This window comes from Pituophis catenifer, unplaced genomic scaffold (genome assembly GCF_029215685.1).
Source record: "Pituophis catenifer annectens isolate HBS135680 unplaced genomic scaffold, rPitCat1.0.hap2 SCAF_1, whole genome shotgun sequence".
NCBI lineage: Eukaryota > Metazoa > Chordata > Lepidosauria > Squamata > Colubridae > Pituophis > Pituophis catenifer.
The window spans coordinates 196,985,600-197,006,004 of record NW_027256881.1 but is presented as its reverse complement, the minus strand read 5'-3'; the positions used below and the strand labels follow the sequence as shown (position 1 = coordinate 197,006,004).

Sequence of the window (20,405 nt, the reverse complement as noted above, 5' to 3'; positions counted from 1 at the left end):
CTATTCCAAAGAACAGGAGTCATAACAGAGAAGGTCCATTTCCTAGGTTCCATCAGATAATTAATGCAGCTTATGTGACAGAGGAAGTATACGGGCAAATAAGCATGTAGCCATAATTGCTTGTATTACTTACTGTATTCTGGATCAGTTGCAACTTCTGAATTGTCTTCAAAGGCAGATCAAGTAGAGTAAATTGCAATAATTCACATATGAGATGACCAAGACATATGTTCCCGTGAGAAGGGATCCTTTATTCAAGAAAGGTTGCAATTGGCATATGAGTTGAATTTGAGTGAAAGCTGTCCTTCACTCCTCTTTAAGCAGGATGTCTTAAGTCCAGGAGGATGCCCAATTGTGTGTCAGTTCTGTATTGGAAAATACCACTAATTTAGAACCAAAGATAGAAAATTTCATGCTCTGGAAATAATATGTACCCATAGCCTCTCAGGCTTATCAGGGTTGAATAGCCTGCCTACCCTACCCTCATCCCTACTCCAGTTTTAAACAAGAACTCTTGACTTTAAGTCAACTGTCTCTTTTTAAAGTAATAAATAACTAGTTGAATTTGTATCTAACACTGGTTGGGAGGGTTGGTTTTTTCAAATTAACATTTAAGGTACAGTAGTGAAAGAAATGTATGCAAATTTTGCTAAGATTTTATCAATTTCATCAGTTCTGTAGTAAGTTTAAGCTGTATAAATATATTTCACTCTCCATCAGTGCTTATATTTTAATTATCTGAGAATATTGAGCAATGCTGCATAGTGCAACACTGGAACAGGAATTGGCTCTTTCCCATTTTCCTTTATTGAAGCATACTGTGAGTATGACTTCATAAAAGGACACACTAGATCAAAACCAATATATTTAACCATAATAATGGTGAAAATATATTTAGTGTAGGAATGATTTTATGTGAAAAATTCTGTTTTCTCTAAAATCAAAACAGTAAAGAACATGCAATCCTAATCTCTTCAGTAATTAAAAAAAATACTTTAAAAAAAATTTAAGGTTAACCACTGCCACTTAACATTTCAAAAATTTTTAAATAAAAATTAAATGTGAGAACTAAAAAATAGAGAATGTACTGAAAATAAATTATTTTCAATACATAATAGCATATTTTACAAGTCCATATCTGCAAAAGGCCCTAGGTTTCAGCATCAACCTCTTCTAAAACTAGTTGCAGAGAGGTAATTTTCATGGAACCTGCAAGCCACCCAGAATTACCTTGTAGGGGAGATGGAGGCATAAATAATTAATAAAATAAAATAAAAATAAATAAATAACCTTGTCTGCTATTCTGTTGTTCTTCTGTAGCAGTTTTTCAAAATAATGTTTGGAAAGGATAATCATCTTGTTCTTTCTCTCCTGATTCTAATAAAACCTTTCCTCAAAACTTATGGGAATTCTATGCAATACATTGCATTTTTAATTACTTAATTTCTAAGAAAAGGTTGTTGCCATTATACAGTATTAATAATCTATATTTTCCCTTGCATTTTAAGTAAATTACATCTTTTAATATTATCCCAAAATGCATTTAAATGGCAAATACTGCATGAATATCCAGCATGATATGTTAACATTGTCTTTTCCCCTTTTTTTCTATTGTTCATTTTCATCCATTTTATTTATTTTTGTTTTCTTTTGTTTACCATCACTTTTTTAATGCTTCCATGTTAAATTAATTTGGAAACATCCTAAGCTGTGCAACCTCTACGACTAGTAACAGCGGATACCTGTCTGTTTCACTATTTAGTCCCTCCTCCTATGTCTCCATCTTCGAAATCTGTGAGCACACCAAGTGAGGCCGGAAGCCAAGATTCTGGTGATGGTGCTGTTGGTTCAAGGTATGTTTTCTCAGAATGATTGATATTATGAAGTATAAAATACTTTGTTAGGGTATTTTTAAATAATATAATACATGTATCAAAAGATATAGCCCGTTCTTCTTGGCATGTCACAAGACATATCCCAATGACTTTCTCCTCCCTCTATCCAGCAGAATTTGATAGCTGCCTGAAAGTGGAGGCCAGTGCCTTTCAGTTTTTCAAGACAGCTTCTTTTCCATTAAGCACTCTTGCCAAAATGTGTCTTGAACTGTACTAAATTCTCAGCTAAAACTTTGGAAAACCAAATAAGAAAATGAAAGTATTTAAGTTGAAATAATGACTAATATATATGTATGTATGTATGTATGTATGTATATATTAAGGAAAGAGAGTCTGTATAATATGTAATTTTCTAAAGGTTCCTAATGTTTCTAATTCCTCTACTGTTATTTTCTTAATGTTGCATTTTGGAGTGGCGCTCATTTGAATAAAGCACAACTTGAACAATTTAATTAAATCATTCATTTAAATTCTTTCATTTCTACAGGCAAAATAAGTAATCAGATATTTATTATCAAGTATTCTTTTTTAATGCTGCAATATGTCAAAATACTCTAGTGCTTGGTTTTACTTCATGAAAAAGCTAGTATGTCTGATAATTGTTATTGGCATGGGGTGAGATGGGAAAAGAGATAGAAGCCTTGGTGGCTTACTAAATAGATTTGAAAATAACACTATGTCTTCTTCTGTGGCCTTCCGCTGCTTTGTATTTATTGATTGGGATGGTATCTAATGGGTGTTCTCCTGCTCATCATTCCTTGTCTTTTTGAGATGTGCCATCAGATTTCTCATTTTAATGTCCCAAGTTTCTACATTTCTACCACTGTACTAGTGTTTCTTTCTTTTAAATAGCTGTCTTAGAGGTTTAAAAGATCTGTTAAGGCAAATTTTGCAAGAAGTAAAAAGGGAGAGAAAGGCCTGCTTCCATTAGTGTAAGTAGCTATGTTCCATAGTCTACAGGTTGAAACAAAATGATTACTACTTGATTTTTTTAAAATCTTTGGTTTATTAAGAAACATAGTAATCTCTAGATTTATTTAACCACAGCCAGTTTAACATAATCATGTGGTCAGGTTAATAATGTAGAGTAGGAGTTAATTATGCCTTTAAGCTATAAGTTTCACTTGTACCTATACTTGTATGAGTAGAAGACAGGGTATGCTGCAGGCAGATCCTATGGAGTGTGAGTGGGTGCTACAGGAAGTTATTGCAGCAGGCACTATGGAGGGAAGGTAAAAAAGCAGCAGGAACAATGTGTGACCTCCTCCTGACTTCTGCCTTGACTTTGCTTGTGGGTAAGTCAAGGAACATTGCAAATCAGATCACATGACCACAGTTTGCTGTAATGTTGTAATACGAACCTGGGCACCAAGTGCTTAGATTGGGAATATTTGACTTTGAGGATATAGTGACAGTCAGAACTCTGAGGACTGATCGTAACTCCCAATCATTCAACACCATTGTAACTTTGAATGGTTGCTCAACTAATAGTTGTAATCTGAGAACCTGCAGCCTGGTTTCTTTGTATTAATTGGTGTTATTACTTACCTCAGAGTTCTCTGTCACAGGATAATGTCAAAAGGACGTGTTTATTATAGGTTACTTCTGATAAACAGTATACCCTATAGATTCAAATGTTATAGCAAGTACTGTTCTGAAGATAGTATCTATTCTTAGTATTTTGGTATAAATTGGAAAAAATAGCTTATAGATTTTTTTAAACTACCATTATTTATATTTGCTTAGAAATACTAAATAGTGCCCAAGAAATTGTTTGCTGAATTTTATAGGTATAGTTGTAACAATCTTATTAAATTTAGTCTATATCAGTGATGGCTAACTTTTTTGCCATTGCATGCCAGCAAGGAGGGGCGGGGGATCACGTGCACGTATGCCGACACCCATAATTCTATGCACCCCGTCCCCACACATGTGTGTGAGACTCCCCCCGCTCCTGGCACATGATGGCCCAGTAGGCCCATTTTTCTCTCTCACTTGGCTGCAGAACTTCTCTAGGAGTCTCGGGAGGGTGAAAACGGCCTCCCCCCCCCCTCGGAGGCCCTCCAGAGGCCAGAAACAGCCCATTTGCCAACTTCTGGTGGGACCAGAAGTTGGCAAACAGGCCGTTTTCGCCTTCCCCAGACTCCTAGAGTGTCTCTGGAGGCTAGAGACAGCAAAAAATGGGCCTTCCGGTCCCACCGGAAGTTGGCAAATGGGCCATTTCTAGCCTCTGGAGGGCCTCGGGGGGCAGGCCATTTTCACCCTCCCCAGACTCCTAGAAAGGCTCTGGAGCCAGGTGAGAGATAAAAACGGGCCTTCCCCCCCGCCCCGCCCCCCCCCAGGCCCTCCGGAGGCAGGAAACAGCCTGTTTCTCTACTTCTGGTGGGCCCAGAAGGCGGAGCTAATTTTGTATGCCCACTGATATGGCTACACACTCCACCTGTGGCATGTGTGCCATAGGTTCACCATCACGGGTCTATATTGTCTAGAAAATCCACTATATTCAGGCATCTGGAAGCTAGTTAAGTGTATAACATATGGATGAATTGATTAAAAGCACTTGAACAAAAAAAAAAGCAAGATCAGCTTTTAAAAGAATCTTGTGGATTATTTAAGATTACCATAGTGTTAAATGTATACAACAAATAAAATATCTATAGGGCCCAGCATAACCTTATAGGCGTTCCTAAAGACTCTTCTTTTAAAGTCTTCTTAAAAGTATTTAAGTAACAAAACTAAAAAACATAAAACTAAAAAATCATACATTTTATTTTGACAAAAAAAATTAAGGCAAAATACATAATTTGAAAAGAATATTATTAAATATAAAGATAACAAAAACATATTTAACAATTATTTTATCAATAACAAGAAATCAGGAAGGTGGCAGAAGCATTAAACACCAGTATTAGTAATAAAAGATTATAAAGAAATGGCCTATACAGCTGCAAAATTATAAAAATGAATTATTCATCTTATCTTTTATTGCATGTTGTTAGGAAAATCTCCGAATACACATTCACATATGAATTTTAAATTGCCCTTGGGAAGTTTTCAGCTGACTCAGAAAGCTTTCTTGTCACTGATATGGTTGATTTGATAAATCTGAGTGATCTTTGTATGATTGGTGCCAACATCTGCATGACCTGGCATGATTGCTGCCAACAGTATTTAAAATATGCCCTAGATAGATAGAATTTATTATGGTGACAGACCAGACTTCAAAACAAAATGTTAGAAACAATGCAGGGTAAGAATGTTACATAAGTAATGCTGCATTCAGCAAAACATGTGAACATTAACTTTCCTCCTGATTTTAAAACTGCAGTGATGAGTGGAATCATCTAGGTAGTTGTATGGAAAACAGTTGTATGGTTGGGCAATATCCTAGTGTAGGTTTCCATTGTGCCCAACAGTTACTGGGAAACTACATGCTAAAGTTGACCTCAAAACCTTAGACATGTAGATCAATTTGGCAAGTCTTCCCCCAAACCACCATGGCACCCTTTCAGTCTTTACCAGGAATTCCCACTGCTTTTTGTTTAATGACCTGCACATTTTAGGGTTACAACAGTAAGATGGATTGCCTAGATTGCTGTCACTAAATGATGCAGTTGGATGATGTCACACTTTACGATCAAATCGTTTAGCAATGGCATCCCAATCCCAATTGCCATCATAATTCAAGAACCACCTGTTCATTTTTGGAGTGGCTAGCCAGAAATTACACATAACTGATTCCTTGCCATCCTTCAAAAAGATTTGCTTTGTGATTTTCAGTGCAACTAGGAAGTAGAATGCAATTTATAGAATACTTGGAACTAATCTTACTTGCTTACCAGCCTTTCTTTGTCCTATAGCGGTAAGCATATTGCAACCATTTCATCCACAATATTTTATCCAGTAGAGATATTCAAGCCTGAGAAGTCAGCTTTTTAATAGAGTCCCACTAAAATATGTAGCCTGCTATGATTTTTTTGCTAATTATACATTTATATAACAATTCTCTTTTAATAAATTTATAATTCATCAGTTTCAAAAATAATAATCCCGTCTTGCTGATATAATTTCTATGAACTTATTTTATTAAGCTCATTTAGCTGCTGATAAATTTACAGTGATTTCACTTTATGGTGCTGCTTGGGCTGTCAGGCTATAATATGTCATTTTTTCCTTCTCTTTGTGTTTTCCACAAGTGCAGGGTCTGCTTTTTTTGGATCAACCAAATGTTAATCAATTCGTTGCAATTGGAATTGATCAAGTGGCTTGTTGCCCAAGCCTGACAGCATGAGCTAAGAGAAAATAACCCACCCCAAATCGCCCAGCTGTCTTTCATATTTAAGGCAGGACTAGAACTCACAATCTCCTGGTTTCTAGTCTGGTGCCTTAACCATTAGACTATACTGACTTTCTTGCTATAATTCTCAATTCATATTCATTTAAATTCGTAAGAGAGTTAGGAATATTTACAGAACAAGTCAGCATAGTGTTTGACCTCTTAATGTCCCCAGAAAGCATAGTAATGTAATCTCTTATGAAGAAAGCGCAAATAATTCTAAACCCGCTGAAAGTTTTAAGATCAAAGAAATCATAGAGTACTGGTAAGCCACCTGCTTGATTTTTCCAATATAGGTGAATTAATTGAGTTTGAATGAATAAAAAAATGTTTCCCTATTTTAGCTACTAACAAAATTGATTAAAAACAAGATTTAAAATATAATAAAATCAAGATTAGACAGTGCAATGTATATTCTTGAAACCTTGGGTAACCAAGAGAATGAGAACTAATGAAAATATTAATTAAAAAAAAAAACCAGCAGAAGTTAAATAATTATTCTAATTGAGCCAGGAATTACAGTCATAAGTCATTGCAGTTTTTTAACCTCAAGTACCATCTTTTATATGAACTTACCTGAGGACTTATGGTTGGGTCTGCTCTTTATCCAATGAAAGTACAACAGGCTATTTTTAGTAGTTTCTCCAAAAACTTGACATGTCATCTGGATTTCCCTCCTACTTTTAAGGAGGCTTTGCAGATATAATTCTGTAAACATTTCTCCATTTTTACCCTCAAAACCTGTTTCAGCTGTTTCATTCATCTACTATGTATTTACAGTAATGTTTTGTGGGTTGCTTGCTTTTTGTGAATCTTTATTAAGATCTCTTTCTTAAAGGATGTACATTAGAATTATTGGATTTAAATTTTTATATGAAAGATTTTGAATAATGGAAAATAGCAAAGTGTAAACCAGTTATACTCAATATACATGGGTCTCAAATTATTTTCAAGTTGCACAAAACCAATTTCATTATACGCAGAAAATCTGTGTATTCAGAATGTAAAGTTGGCCTTTTTGCATAGGAGGAGAAAGTGGGAGTTAAAGAGTTAACTGAACACTCCTTATAATGAAGATAGGACAGAAAACTAAAAAACTGGAGAAAGATGTAAGAGAGAGGCAGGATTTAATTAGCATATATAAAAGAGACACTAGTTGCCTTTGAGACTGAACAGAGTTCTGTGTCTGAAATTATCAATTTGTATATATTATCTATTCATAGAATATTATAGTTAAATAGTTAGAATTATTTATAAATAACTGTTCCTCTAAATAAATGAAAGACAGAATGTAATAATTCTACCCAACATTGAAGATAACATTCCTCAAAGAAAAAAGCTGATAAAAAATAGATAACATTAATGTAAACACTTGTATCATTTTTGGGCAATATGATTATAGCCCAATAATAAATTTGGAATAATTATGCCATTTCTGACTGCAGACTATTGGCAATATACATAAAAATAGTTAATAAAATGCATATGCATATTTAAATAAAGTATTAGAATAAACTATATGAAATATATTTGCTTTTACATCTTTATTGCAGTATGTTGCATTGTATGTTTATTATATGAATATACTGGCTTCTGCATTGTGCTCTAAGACTACTTTTGATTCACTGGAATTGAAGCATATGTAGAATAAGTTTATTAAACATGCTGTTTTCTTGACATTGGATGTTTTCGGTTGGTTTTAAATTAAATGACATAAGCCCAAGGCTGTGCTTAACCCGTAATTATACCAATGTCATGTCTTGGAAACACTAGTAGTAGTATATCCCAGTGGAAAAGCATTTTTTCTATACCCAAAGGTTTATGTGTTGACTCATTTCCTTTACCAATATGACAATTTCCTGAACATATTTAATGCTTGGGGCAAGATTACAATATGTTAATGAAATGGATCAGATGGCATTACTAAATCTGTGTATCTATTTTATCAATATGTTAACATGTTTTTCATGGTTTTGAAATTATAACTCTTTTTGAAAATGTAATGTATGTAGTAATACTATCAATTGCACCTAATTAAAGAAATTTTTGTTGGTTAATTTTAAAACATTTACTTTGAATATATTTCCACATGAATAAAATTGATGAATCACAGATTTTATAAATAATTAATCTTGTTAACATTAATACTTTAAAAATGTAGTATATTAAGTTTATGAAAAGATGCTGTAAACTATTTGATTAATATAATATTGCAGTCATACTTAGGGGTACCATATACTGTATAGACTGCAAAAATCTAGGCGGCAGCAAAAGGATACTGAAAACATGGTTTTCAGATGTTGATAGCCCGTATATGATATTACTAGCAATACTAATTGTATGTTTGTATTTTAATTGATTATATATTGCATGTTTTCCTGTAGCACTGAATGTCCACTTGATTTTCACTAACCTTTTGGCATTTCTTTGTTTTTGAAACCATAATATGAGTGTAACAATAGCCTTAACATTTCATAGACTGTATTTGCTTCACTAATCTATGGCCTTTTTTACTAATGCTGCATGGTTGTCCTTCAACCTGTGTATTAGGACGCTGCATTGGGATACTGATCCATCTGTTCTACAACTCCACTCTGATTCCGATCTGGGGTACAGCAGAGTTTTTTTTTATCTTCCATCTTTATGTAGCAATTGTTTATATATGTTCAAAGTAAGATTCTTAAAAGTAATGTGTGAAACCATTTTTCTTGTGATTAGGTAAAGATATTAAGCAATAATATAGTGTTGAATTTGTTAATCAGCAGTTTTTAGAATACATTTCCAAACAGTATAAAACTAGAAAATACGTGTTTGGAAAAACTGACTAACATAATTAAAAAAACAAACAAACTGTAAATCCAACATAAATTACAATTCTGTATTATCACTTTTAAATTTACATACAGCACTTTAAGTTTTACTTATTTACTAAATGTTTCTAGATTTTATAAAAAAATGATTACCTTTTGATATTATTAACAAAGTATGAATCTACAAATACCAGTAGTTTGCCTGTTCACAAACCTATAGTACGGGAATTAAATTGGCCTATCATATAGGAGTAAAAAATAAACGTGAACTGCAGTGGGGAGAGTATAATATAAATATGAAACTTTATTACAGTAGATGGAATAGAACAGGACTATTGGGCTTTTCTACATTTTTGAGAAGCATAGGTACATTATGGCCAGAATACAGTAGGCATATATTCAGATGCTTAATGGGAACTATCTCAGGATATATTATGATAGTGCAGTACTTTGGATTTAGTTTAGAAGAGGAACTTTTTAGGAATGCAAACATGGCTCTTATCTGCAGCTCCTTAAAGATGTCTGGTCTGTTTCTATGATCATACAGCTGTAGCAGAAGCCCCCTCCCCCCTCAATAGTTATATGTTTCTTTGCTTTCCGGAGCACCTCTTTCAAATCAAATCTGTTCATTCCTATCATGAAGTTCTTCAGGCGAATAGAATAGAATAGAATAGAATAGAATAGAATAGAATAGAATAGAATAGAACAGAACAGAACAGAACAGAACAGAACAGAACAGAACAGAACAGAACAGAACAGAATTCTTTATTGGCCAAGTGTGATTGGACACACAAGGAATTTGGTTTTGGTGCATATACTCTCAGTGTACGTAATAATAAAATATACATTCATCACGAATCATAAGGTACAACACTTAATGGTAGTCATAGGGTACAAATAAGCATTTCATGAGTCTGTAATTCAAAAGTCATTGCACAATGGTATCTTTCAACATGATAAGATACTTTATAAGTTAAATTATAGTTCTACTGAGTTAACATATAAAACACATGCTCTATATTAGATTGGATCTAGACTTGCACATTATTGTTAATATTAGCATTTATATATGGCAGAATAATAGAGAAAATAATCTAGTAAAAGAAATCAGTTATCCTGTAGTGATGTTTTGGAATTCTTTGGAGGGTTTTTGAGAGTATGGGGCTGTACATGACCATCCTGTTCATAAAATTCTGGAATGAATCCATTTTATTTACTTTTAATAGCAAATTATCCAAAATCCACTAAAATTTATGTCATCTGAAACAGTATAAGAAATTGTGATCCATTTTAGTTTAGTTCTATTAATTTTCTGTCAAAATTTCACATAGAAGTTCTCCATAGAATACTTGTGTTGGGCAGGGTGTTGTAAACACATTCCTTATAATGTTCCACTTCATTTTCTTTAGACGTGGACCTATTAAACTTGCAATGTCCAAAATTACTCAAGTTGACTTTCCTCCTCGAGAAATGGTCACATATACAAAGGAGACCCAAACTCCAGTTATGACTCAGCCTAAAGAAGGTAAATATAAATTTCACTCTTACTGTTTCCTTATACATAAAGAACATCTTTCTATATGAAAAGACTTATATGTGACAAGGTAAGTGTCTTAAACCAGTGGTCCCCAACCCCCGGTCCGCAGACCGGTGCCGGGCCGTGGAGTACCTGGCACCGGGCCGCGCAGCGGCCGGGGGACATGAACGCTGCAGCGCAAAGGCTCCTGGGCCGTGCGCAAAAGCTCCTGGGCCGTGCGCAAAAGCTCCTGGGCCGTGCGCAAAAGCTCCTGGGCCGTGCGCAAAGGCTCCAGGGAAGAGAGCCCCGCGCAGGTACACACGTGTGGCCCCACCCCTGCGCGCGCTCAGCGGGCCACGGTAAAATTATCAAAGGCTGATTGGTCCGCGGCGATAAAAAGGTTGGGGACCACTGTCTTAAACCTTGATACAAAAAATAAATTCAATACTTTTATTGTGGAAAATATTAAAAAATATTTGCAGAAAGGAAAACAATTCTGTCAAGAAATTTAAATTGGCATAGAATTCTGGCTTATTTCTTAGGTGCTCTTACCTTCATTTAATATTTTGATAAAGTATCATATACAGGTCTTAGAGAAATAAGGCTTTGCAGAGATTTTTTTTAACATAAAATAAATTGCAGAACCAGTTATAGTCACAAAGGCAACAAAAGGCACATTTATAGACAAATAAGTGGCCATACACAATTATAGCTTTAAAGTTTTTTGAAAAGTTAGCAGCATATTTGGAACATGCAAAGTGGCTTTATATTTTGACACTGGGATACACTGTGGCAAAAACTAAAAACCCCTGCAACTGTGTCCCCAGACTGGTTTCTAGGTTTCCTCCTCCACTGAAGCCTAACATTCCCTGCATGTTAAAAATGTGTTCTAGAAGACTGGGTAACTATCTAAAACATGGGTGTCAAAACTCGTGGCATCACATTGCCCTCACGTGACATATTGCAACATTTTTTCCCTTCGCAAAGCTGGGGTGGGCGTGGCCTGTGCGTGATGCATCCAGCCTATGGGCTGCCAGTCTGGAAGAAATTGGATGGTATGAGAGTGAGGTCCAACCATAATTGCCTCATCATTTTTTCTAGTTTGTATGCATAACAGTATTTACTTAATATTTACTTGTGACAAAGAACAGATTCTCTCTCTCCCTCCCTCCCTCCCTCCCTCCCTCCCTCCCTCCCTCCCTCCAGGCAGAAAACATACCTAATATTCTTGCCTACCATTTTTCCACAACAAACCTTTGGGGAGGGGGGGTTGTTGGGCTGAGAGAGAGTAATTGGCCCAAAGTCACCCAGTCAGCTTTTATACCTAAGCGGGGGGGGGGGGGGGGGGGGGATTGAAACTCAAAATCTCCTGGTTTCTAGGCCAACATCTTAATCACTGTAATAAACTACATTTGTTATAAGGTATAACAATTATTTCCCTATATAAGTGGTCCTCAGTTAACAATCACTTGTTCTGCATCTGTTCAAACAACAGCACTGAACAAGTGATACTTATGATGGTTTTTGAAGTTCTGGTAGGTGCAGTACCCATGCAATCACGTGATTATGATTTGCAGCCTTCTACCTTCCCACAAGCGGAGTTGGTGGAGAAGCCAGCAGGAAATCAAAAGTTATAGTCACATGAAGTCCTCATTTAATGACCCACAATGATTAACTTAACAATGGTAAGATAGGACAGCTTTGCTAAGCAACATGTTCATGTGATATCACACTTTACAACTGCATTGCTTAGTGGCAGAGGTTCTTATCCCAGTTATTTTTGTTAAGTGAGGACTATTGGCAATTGTTCTCTGTTTTTTGTTGTAGATAAACAGAGCCAATTTTTATGTACATGTACTGATGTAGACAAAATTCCATAGGTGGGGAAAGGTTTATGAGGGTTATGGTTGGATCTCCATATACTTGAAGAGAAAAATGGATGTTGGCAACAGATTCATAGTGCATCGATATGGTTAGGAGAGCGCTGACTATTGAGTGGGGAGGCTCAAATAGTCAGCACTCTCCTAACTATACCGATGCATACCGATATTTACATTTTGTGGTAAAATACGTGGCAAAATCCCATGGGGAGAAACCCATTTAGGGTTAGGTCAGCATGGAGTAAGAGAAGAAATTGGACATAGATGTGTATAAATATTTAGAATGATTGCTTGTTGGTCTTTTAATTATCAAGTAGTCTGGTTAGACTGTCAAGATGGATTACAAATCCTACTTTAAGATAAAAAACACTTTTATTTTTCTTCTGTTCAATTGTGCTCAGTTCTTGGAGACTGCCTGGACAAGTCCCTGAACCCTGCAAGGTTTTTCAGAAATGGTTTGAAATTGCCTCCTTCCTAGGGCTGAGAGAAAGCGACTGGCCCAGGGTCACCCAGCTGGCTTCATGTCCCAGGTGGGACTAGAGTACATGGTGTCCTGATTTCTAGCCTGATGCCTTAACCACTATACCAAACTTGCCCTCAAATATGACTTAACTTTATATTAAAGACTTATACTAAAAGGTGTTCTGCAGAATATAGTTTTTGTGCTATATATCCTATTTATTCATTTATGCGTTATTTATGTATTCCTGTTAGATTAAGAACTGGGGGAAAAAAATCTAGAAGGCAGTGTAAACTTCTTCCTAACTGTGGGTTACAGGGACTTTGAGTCAAACTCAGTTTAAGAATTAAAGTGGAAAAGAGTAATTTAAAGTATCTTGCATTCTATAAAAAGCAAAAAATTAATTTAAAATAAAGAAGTAACAGAAGATCCAATCATAAAGGAAGGAAGGAAAATTACTTTTCTTGGGAAGGAGGAAGGGAAGGTTCTGTTTTGAATCTTCAAATTTTCCCAGAATAGTTTATGAACTTTCAGCAGAAGCTGTAGGAAGCAGACTTGATGCTCAAAAGGCATATGATGCATGCCCGTTGCATGGTCTGCTTGAAAAATTGTCTATAAAAGCAAAGATGTCTCTTTTTTTAGAATCTGAAAATGATTAGGAAGTTGTAAAGACTTGGTTCATTATGATCTTTTCATTCTTAATATTTTCCGGTTTTAACAATTGGAAAACAATAACTCCATAATTGCTCTATATTATAGCTCTATATTATATATACTTGAGCTTCCATTTCTGGATGTATTGCTCAGTATGAAAGTACTAAATTATTACCTATACTTAATTCTTACAATGTTCCCATAACAAAATAATATATCTGGACAGAATACTCTGTGTTAATAATTGTAATTTCCAGTCTTGTACTGTATTGCGTATGTAAGACACAGTAGACCCCTGATATGAATAAATAGTCCCAGAACATGAGGAAAATAAAAGTCACCATACATAGTCATTTTTCTTAATTGCCTGTGTACTGTTTTGTTGTGGTATTGATCAAGCTTAAGATTCAATAAAATATTAGTCTCACGTGTTTCTATGCTTCTTTCCTGTAAGAAAAAAGTATACAAACGAAAAGTAGTCAAGTTAACACATAAGTTAGAGACTTGATTGTTGATGTGTATCTTCAAAGTGACTTCAGATTGCCTGTCTGTTATTCCCCAATACAAGTAACAATCAGTTAGCTTCCATTGAATGAAAGCTTGTCGTTATCTTGCAGTGTTACTGATAGGTGTCACTGTCAGGACTTTGATGCATAGGATTTTTAATAGAATGAGAAAAGAAAGGTAAGCAGGGATGCAAATGAGGCCTCTAACAGAGAAGTGAATCTAACCATATTATCTCAACTTAGTGCTTTAATATTGTCAAACTTTAATCATTTGAAAAATTCTAGATCTATATGTAATATAAAAAGATTTGACTAGGATACTTCCTTCTACTATTTTTAAGAAGTATCTGCCAAAAACAAAATAAAACAGATAGTAAATGTGATCTGAAGACACTTTGGCTTAACAAAAGACACCCATTTCACGGATGATTTAACTTTGATTAACCTACACTGCAACAACAGACCACGCAGACAACTGGAACTTCATTCTCTTGAAGTCATTGCAAGGCGCTGTCTAATTTACAGCCTGCTTTTCTTCTCATCTCAACAAACTACAGCACAATTTTGATGTTAACACTAAGTAAAAATTCACTGGTTCATTTACCATTCATTGAGAAGAGATTTGGCATTTTAAAAGTAACTGCTACTTTTACAGATTTTTAATGCTTGCCTTGTAACCTTAGATCCTCTGTCAAGAAAAAACATAGTAACCACTTAGTATATTGTAATAAATATTCATCAGTAAAATGATTTGACATGTAGTTTCACTCCTCATTGTTATGTTCTTGCGTGGCAGTGTAGCTTTTAATGTGAAATAAATAAAGCATTTCTGCATCATTGGGGTAAATCTTGAATGCTGAATAATAAAAGAGATTACAGCAATGAAATAAAAGAGCTGGACATTTTCTCAAAATATTTTCAGGGCCTAATCCAGAATGGTACAGCTGGTGCATATATATTAGATTGTAAGCAATACTGTTTAACTTTCGCTGCTGTTCAGTATCCTGATTTTAATTCATACATAATACTGTATTTGTAAGATCTTGCACATAAAATATTAGTCATTAAAATTGCCATTTTAAATAGTACATTCTGTGGGACATATATATTGGCAAGAAAACAATAAACCTGTATGACAATTTAATTATAAAGTTTGGATAATTTTGCATCTTTATTCTGTGGTCTGTTTTTAGTAGAACCATTGGTGTATATGGAGCTTTATTGAGAAGCAAACAAAAACAGATACTTATACCTGCATTTGAAGAACTTTAAAAAAAAAAGGAAGATGAAGTGAGATCAATAAGGGAAAGATTTTGTGTTCATTGATATATGAATAGGCTTTCTTTCAGCAAGGCGAGAAATTAAAGTAGAATTAAAAGGCTTCACAAAACAGGATGTTGGAAGGAATGAGATATCTACATTACGAATGAATATTACAGTATGAACCATAAAGAAAGGGTATGTTTATTTAAGAGAGCAGGTATCATTTGGATACTAAGGTGACAAAGCTGGAGAAGTATATTTTATAGACCAGTATATATTGAGGGAAAAATTATGTAGGTCTATATTTTCACAGTGTTATACAGGATTAAGCAGCTTAAGTTGGCAATGGGTTGAATACAAGGAACAAAGAAGGCAGAAGCAGCAGGAATTTCAGATGTGCTTGCCATTATGCCAGCACAACTGCATCATTTAGGCTAGTGCGTAATAGACAGAAACCTCATCTCTTGGATCACAGTGATGTTTAAAAGCATCAGGCACTGCTTGAAGTACTTCAAAGGATCTGTGTACTATTGGGTAAAAAGCAGGAATAGGACTTTTGACAGCTAGAGAATTTTCTGGTCACATAGTTAGCTCAAATTTGTTGACCTGCAGAAGGATGATTTAGAAAAAGCTATGACTTCTTGCCAGAATAGTAGATTGTTCTAAAATAAATACCATGTGTGGCTGTATATTGAAGTGAATTTATAATTCTGCTGATTTGTTTGCATATCAGCTTAAATTTAAACTACTAAGGAATAAACTATTGGATATCCACTAATTCTCTTAAATCCTTTGCTAGTATGCTATTAAGTGATAAAATGTAAGATTAACAGGATTAAAGTTTGTTATTTATTTAGTGGCGTTTGCATATATCTTAAAAATAAGTATTAAACTGAGATGAAAAATTGCTCCAGTGCTTGCAAGTGTATTTATGTAATTGCGGTAATACCATTTCTAGGGCTGAGATTCAGTAATAGTTATTCCTAAGCATTGACAGTAAATAAAGAATAAGGACGAGGAGGAATTTGTTTATACATCTGTCATCTACACTAAAAATGTGAAAAGGGAGGGGCAATTGATTATCAGATTTCATTTCTAATATATGTAAATAACCAGATCGCTTGGGCAGTAGTAGAGAGCTGCCCATCTGCTTTTGACAAGGATTTGACTTCTATCACAGAAAATGGTACTTAGAATTAAAATGGAATGGCAGAGCAAGGAAGCTGAGATTTAACTTCTAAATGTATGGAATTTGAGCTTTGAACAACTTATAAAGGTCAAGGGGCATTCCTGTTCTGAAGTCACAGTGGCATTGTTTGCTGTAGCGTGTCTACATACAAAAAGAGAAGTCCACACTTAATTCAACCAAATTATTTAATCTAGTCATTGCTTTGTAATTTGCTATTCACAATCTCTCATTATTAAGCGAAAATTATGCATTTATCAATTTTCTCTTCCCCAATGCTTGGGTGGAAATCTAGTCTCTTGTTTGGGGCACATGGCATAGAATTGTTCTGTTATCCAGTTTTCTGATTAATAGTCCATTGTATGTACAAATTCATCTAAAAAGGAGCAGTGTCTTTCCTTTTCTCTGTGTGATTATTTTGTCCAAAAAAGCTTTCATTTTTTTTAAGTAGCACAAAAGCTGTAATTGGCAGGCTTTGTAAGGAAATGTCAATGTGCAAGAGAGTGGAGATCACTAAGAATTCTTTTACGCGTTCTTTCCCCTTTGCACCACCGCCTCCTCAGCAGGGTCACTGAGATCACTAGCTTTTCTTGAAATGGCCATTTTCACTGGCAGGTGCATTATACCCTGTATTTTCAGATTGTTTTTCCATTCTGAATGTTTGGCAGGTTGATTGCTCTGGCTGCATTGACGGAGAAAGGGCTGACAAATGTGGTTGGGCTGGTTGAAAAGACAGTGATTACTGTTTTCCTTTGTGGCTGATTGAGGCCCTTGAAAGGAAAGATTTTAACCTTCACCATTTGGTTCAGAAGTATGAGCATATATTGAAATTGTTCATGCCATTTATCCTAGTTCTGTAAACTTGTCAGAACGTAAAAATTGCTCGATTTCATATAATGTGGGATTGGCATACGTCATTATCATTTTGATTAAGTTGGAGTTTGTATTATTGTATACATTATATAGTGTTATTTAAGACATTTGTTCCTTCAGGTATAGATTTATATTTTTATTGACTAAACTAGAGTTAGAAAGATTTTTTTTCCAGATTTTGCTTCAGCCTATCACTATGTGTGTGGCTTGGCAGCTGGTAGAGCCTACAAGCTGTATTTTTGTTTGCAGGGTAAAGGCTTGTCTCTGGACCTCCTGGAGAGTTGGTAATTGCACAGACTTGCCATTGGAGAAAAAACATAATTGGAAGCAGTCAAGCAGAAAAATGCTGTGCCATCCCATTGCCACCTCAGAGCGGGGATAGACAATCCCAGCAATACCATCTGGTTGCTGCTGTCTAGTCAGCTGGTCTGGCTGCTGGGACCATAGCTTGGCAGCTGGTTTGTACCTCTTGACCACTCTTCCCTCTCCCCCCCCCCCATGACTTTGAACATGGGTCAGGGGAATGGCTGTAACAAATAAAGCCCTGTTGAATCTTGCCTCATTACTTGCAAGAAGGCAGGATGCAGGCTTCTGCGTCCATTCTCTTCTAGACAGATGACATAGCTGGTTAACGAATGAAATAAGTATTTTAAGAAAGATACTTTGAGAAGCAGAACAAAAAGAGGCAGGAAACATATTCTACAACACCACATTGCTCTTTTTAAATTTTCTAGGGGCTTGTACTATTTACAAAATGTAACAATGCAAAAAATGCTACATATATTCTCAGTATTTCAAAGCGTCAACACTTATTATTTGTTGCAATTAAGGAAACAGCATTCTACTTTTAAAATGCTCATTGGTAAACATCATAATGATAATGTGACTTGCAGTTAAAATGATAGGGAAAAAAGATAATCTCTCTTGCTATTGTCTTAGCAAAAATTGCCTTTCCAGCTAGCATCATCAAAACTAAAGTAACATCTTTCCTTTATGAAAAAGTTTTTGTTATTGAATCTATATCTAAATAAAGCTATGGTTCTGAGAGCTATGTTAAAATGCTTGATTTTCATTATTCTATATGTCAACATGTAGTGTAAAATCACATGGATTCGTCTGCAGTGACAAAGCTGGATAGAAGTTAAGAATTTAAAGTGAAAATCTCTGAAAAGCTACCCTGTACTGTATGTTTAGTTCTGATGCTGTGTTAGAAAAATCGCTAAAGTTTACTGACAGTGACAGTATATTTGACTGATTATTTTTTTTCGTTATTTAATAAATGTAATCCCAGATTACAATTGGCCAAGCAATTATTGACAACTTTCCTCTTTACAGATGAGGAAGATGAAGATGATGTAGTTATACAAAAACCACCAGTTGAACCTGAGGAAGAAAGCATTTTGAAAAAGGAGGAAGAGGAGGAAGGTATAAACATTTTATTTCTTTACATCCATTCATATGCCATTTATTCTAATACCTCTGGGTGATTTTCAGTATATAAAGCTAGAACTAACCTTAAATACTAAAACAAGAAACAATTAACTATCATAAATAAAAACTAATACTGCCAACAGGAAGTTCTCCCTACTTCAGTATTCTCTTAAAGAGTGCTATGTTCCTCATTTTTAATAATATGAAGGAGGAAGCATATCTGACTCAAATTTCTGTTTTCATTTTGTTGTGTATGTTTCTTTTTACTGTATAAAATTTGTATTTATTAAAGATTAAAGGTTAAAAAGCATTGAATAAAATTGCAGCTGTTCATCACTGTAGAAAATCTTAACCCCACACACACTAATATTCTAATCATTAAAATATATTCATTTTAGTCTCTTGGTTATAAGTCACATTCCAAATCTCTCTCCACAGTTGCCCCACATGAACTAACAGAAGAAGAAAAGCAACAAATTTTGCATTCCGAAGAGTTTTTGAGCTTCTTTGATCATTCTACAAGAATTGTAGAAAGAGCTCTTTCTGAGCAAATTAATATTTTCTTTGACTACAGTGGCCGGGACTTAGAAGATAAAGAAGGGTAATATGGAAATTTCTAAAATACGTTACTCCATTTGTTTTAATTTTACTGGAAATGATCCTAAGTCCGCCCTCTTCTATTGTTTTATTTTTTCCCAGAGAAATTCAGGCAGGAGCTAAACTGTCCTTAAACAGACAGTTTTTTGATGAACGTTGGTCAAAGCATCGTGTTGTTAGTTGCTTGGACTGGTCATCTCAGGTAACTTTACTTAATCTAATAAATCTTCCCTAGTAGATATTATTTTCCTTACTCTCTTGTCAAAATAGATTTCCAAGAAATAAAGTGGTGTTTAGTAACTTAATTTGGATTTATTTGAATGTGTCTTATTTAAAGCAAGTAACAGAGAATCTTTTATTTTTTTTATCCAGTACCCAGAGTTGTTAGTAGCATCTTACAACAACAATGAAGATGCTCCTCATGAGCCTGATGGAGTGGCCCTTGTCTGGAATATGAAATATAAGAAAACAACTCCAGAATATGTCTTTCACTGCCAGGTAATGCAAGTTCTTATCTTGCAGGTTAAAGATTTTGTATTAGTGAAAGTGGAGAAGACTTGCCTTTTAATTATCAGCATAATGATTTAATTGAGGAGACATGAACTTCAAATGTAACCCATTCTAAACACATGTTGATATCTGAAGGATCTATCTTCTTTTTAGCATAATGTGCTAAACTTACACATTATTTAAACTTACACAACCTCATACTGTGTAAAAGATGACATGACGTTCTGTGCATTAAGTACAGAATCATTAAATAAGATACCATTACAGCATTTATCATTTAAAATACATAATCACATCTCAACCCAATTTGTATATTGAAAACAAATATACATAGCCTAAAATTTAAGGGAAATAAAATTAATAAAGTTGAAATAAATTAATAATAAATTATTTCAACTTAAAATGATCTAATGTAGATACAAGTTGGCCTCAGTATAGGTTACTTCAAGTCAATTTATATGACTACCCATCTCCCAAATGCAAGTCTG

The 20,405-nt window shown here is 34.7% G+C and overlaps 1 protein-coding gene across 2 annotated transcripts in view; it reads left to right on the top strand.

Annotated features, from left to right (window-relative positions):
* DYNC1I2 (dynein cytoplasmic 1 intermediate chain 2) overlaps positions 1-20,405 on the top strand; it is a 39,701-nt gene that overhangs the window by 7,627 nt on the left and 11,669 nt on the right. Inside the window, exons 4-10 of one of the 2 annotated variants that reach the window (XM_070936361.1) lie at positions 1,763-1,853; positions 8,782-8,841; positions 10,451-10,566; positions 18,715-18,804; positions 19,249-19,411; positions 19,510-19,609; positions 19,780-19,905. In XM_070936361.1, the coding sequence (XP_070792462.1) occupies positions 1,763-1,853; positions 8,782-8,841; positions 10,451-10,566; positions 18,715-18,804; positions 19,249-19,411; positions 19,510-19,609; positions 19,780-19,905 (746 nt within the window). The remainder of the gene's footprint in view (positions 1-1,762; positions 1,854-8,781; positions 8,842-10,450; positions 10,567-18,714; positions 18,805-19,248; positions 19,412-19,509; positions 19,610-19,779; positions 19,906-20,405) is intronic. The other variant, XM_070936428.1, reaches the window with a different exon arrangement.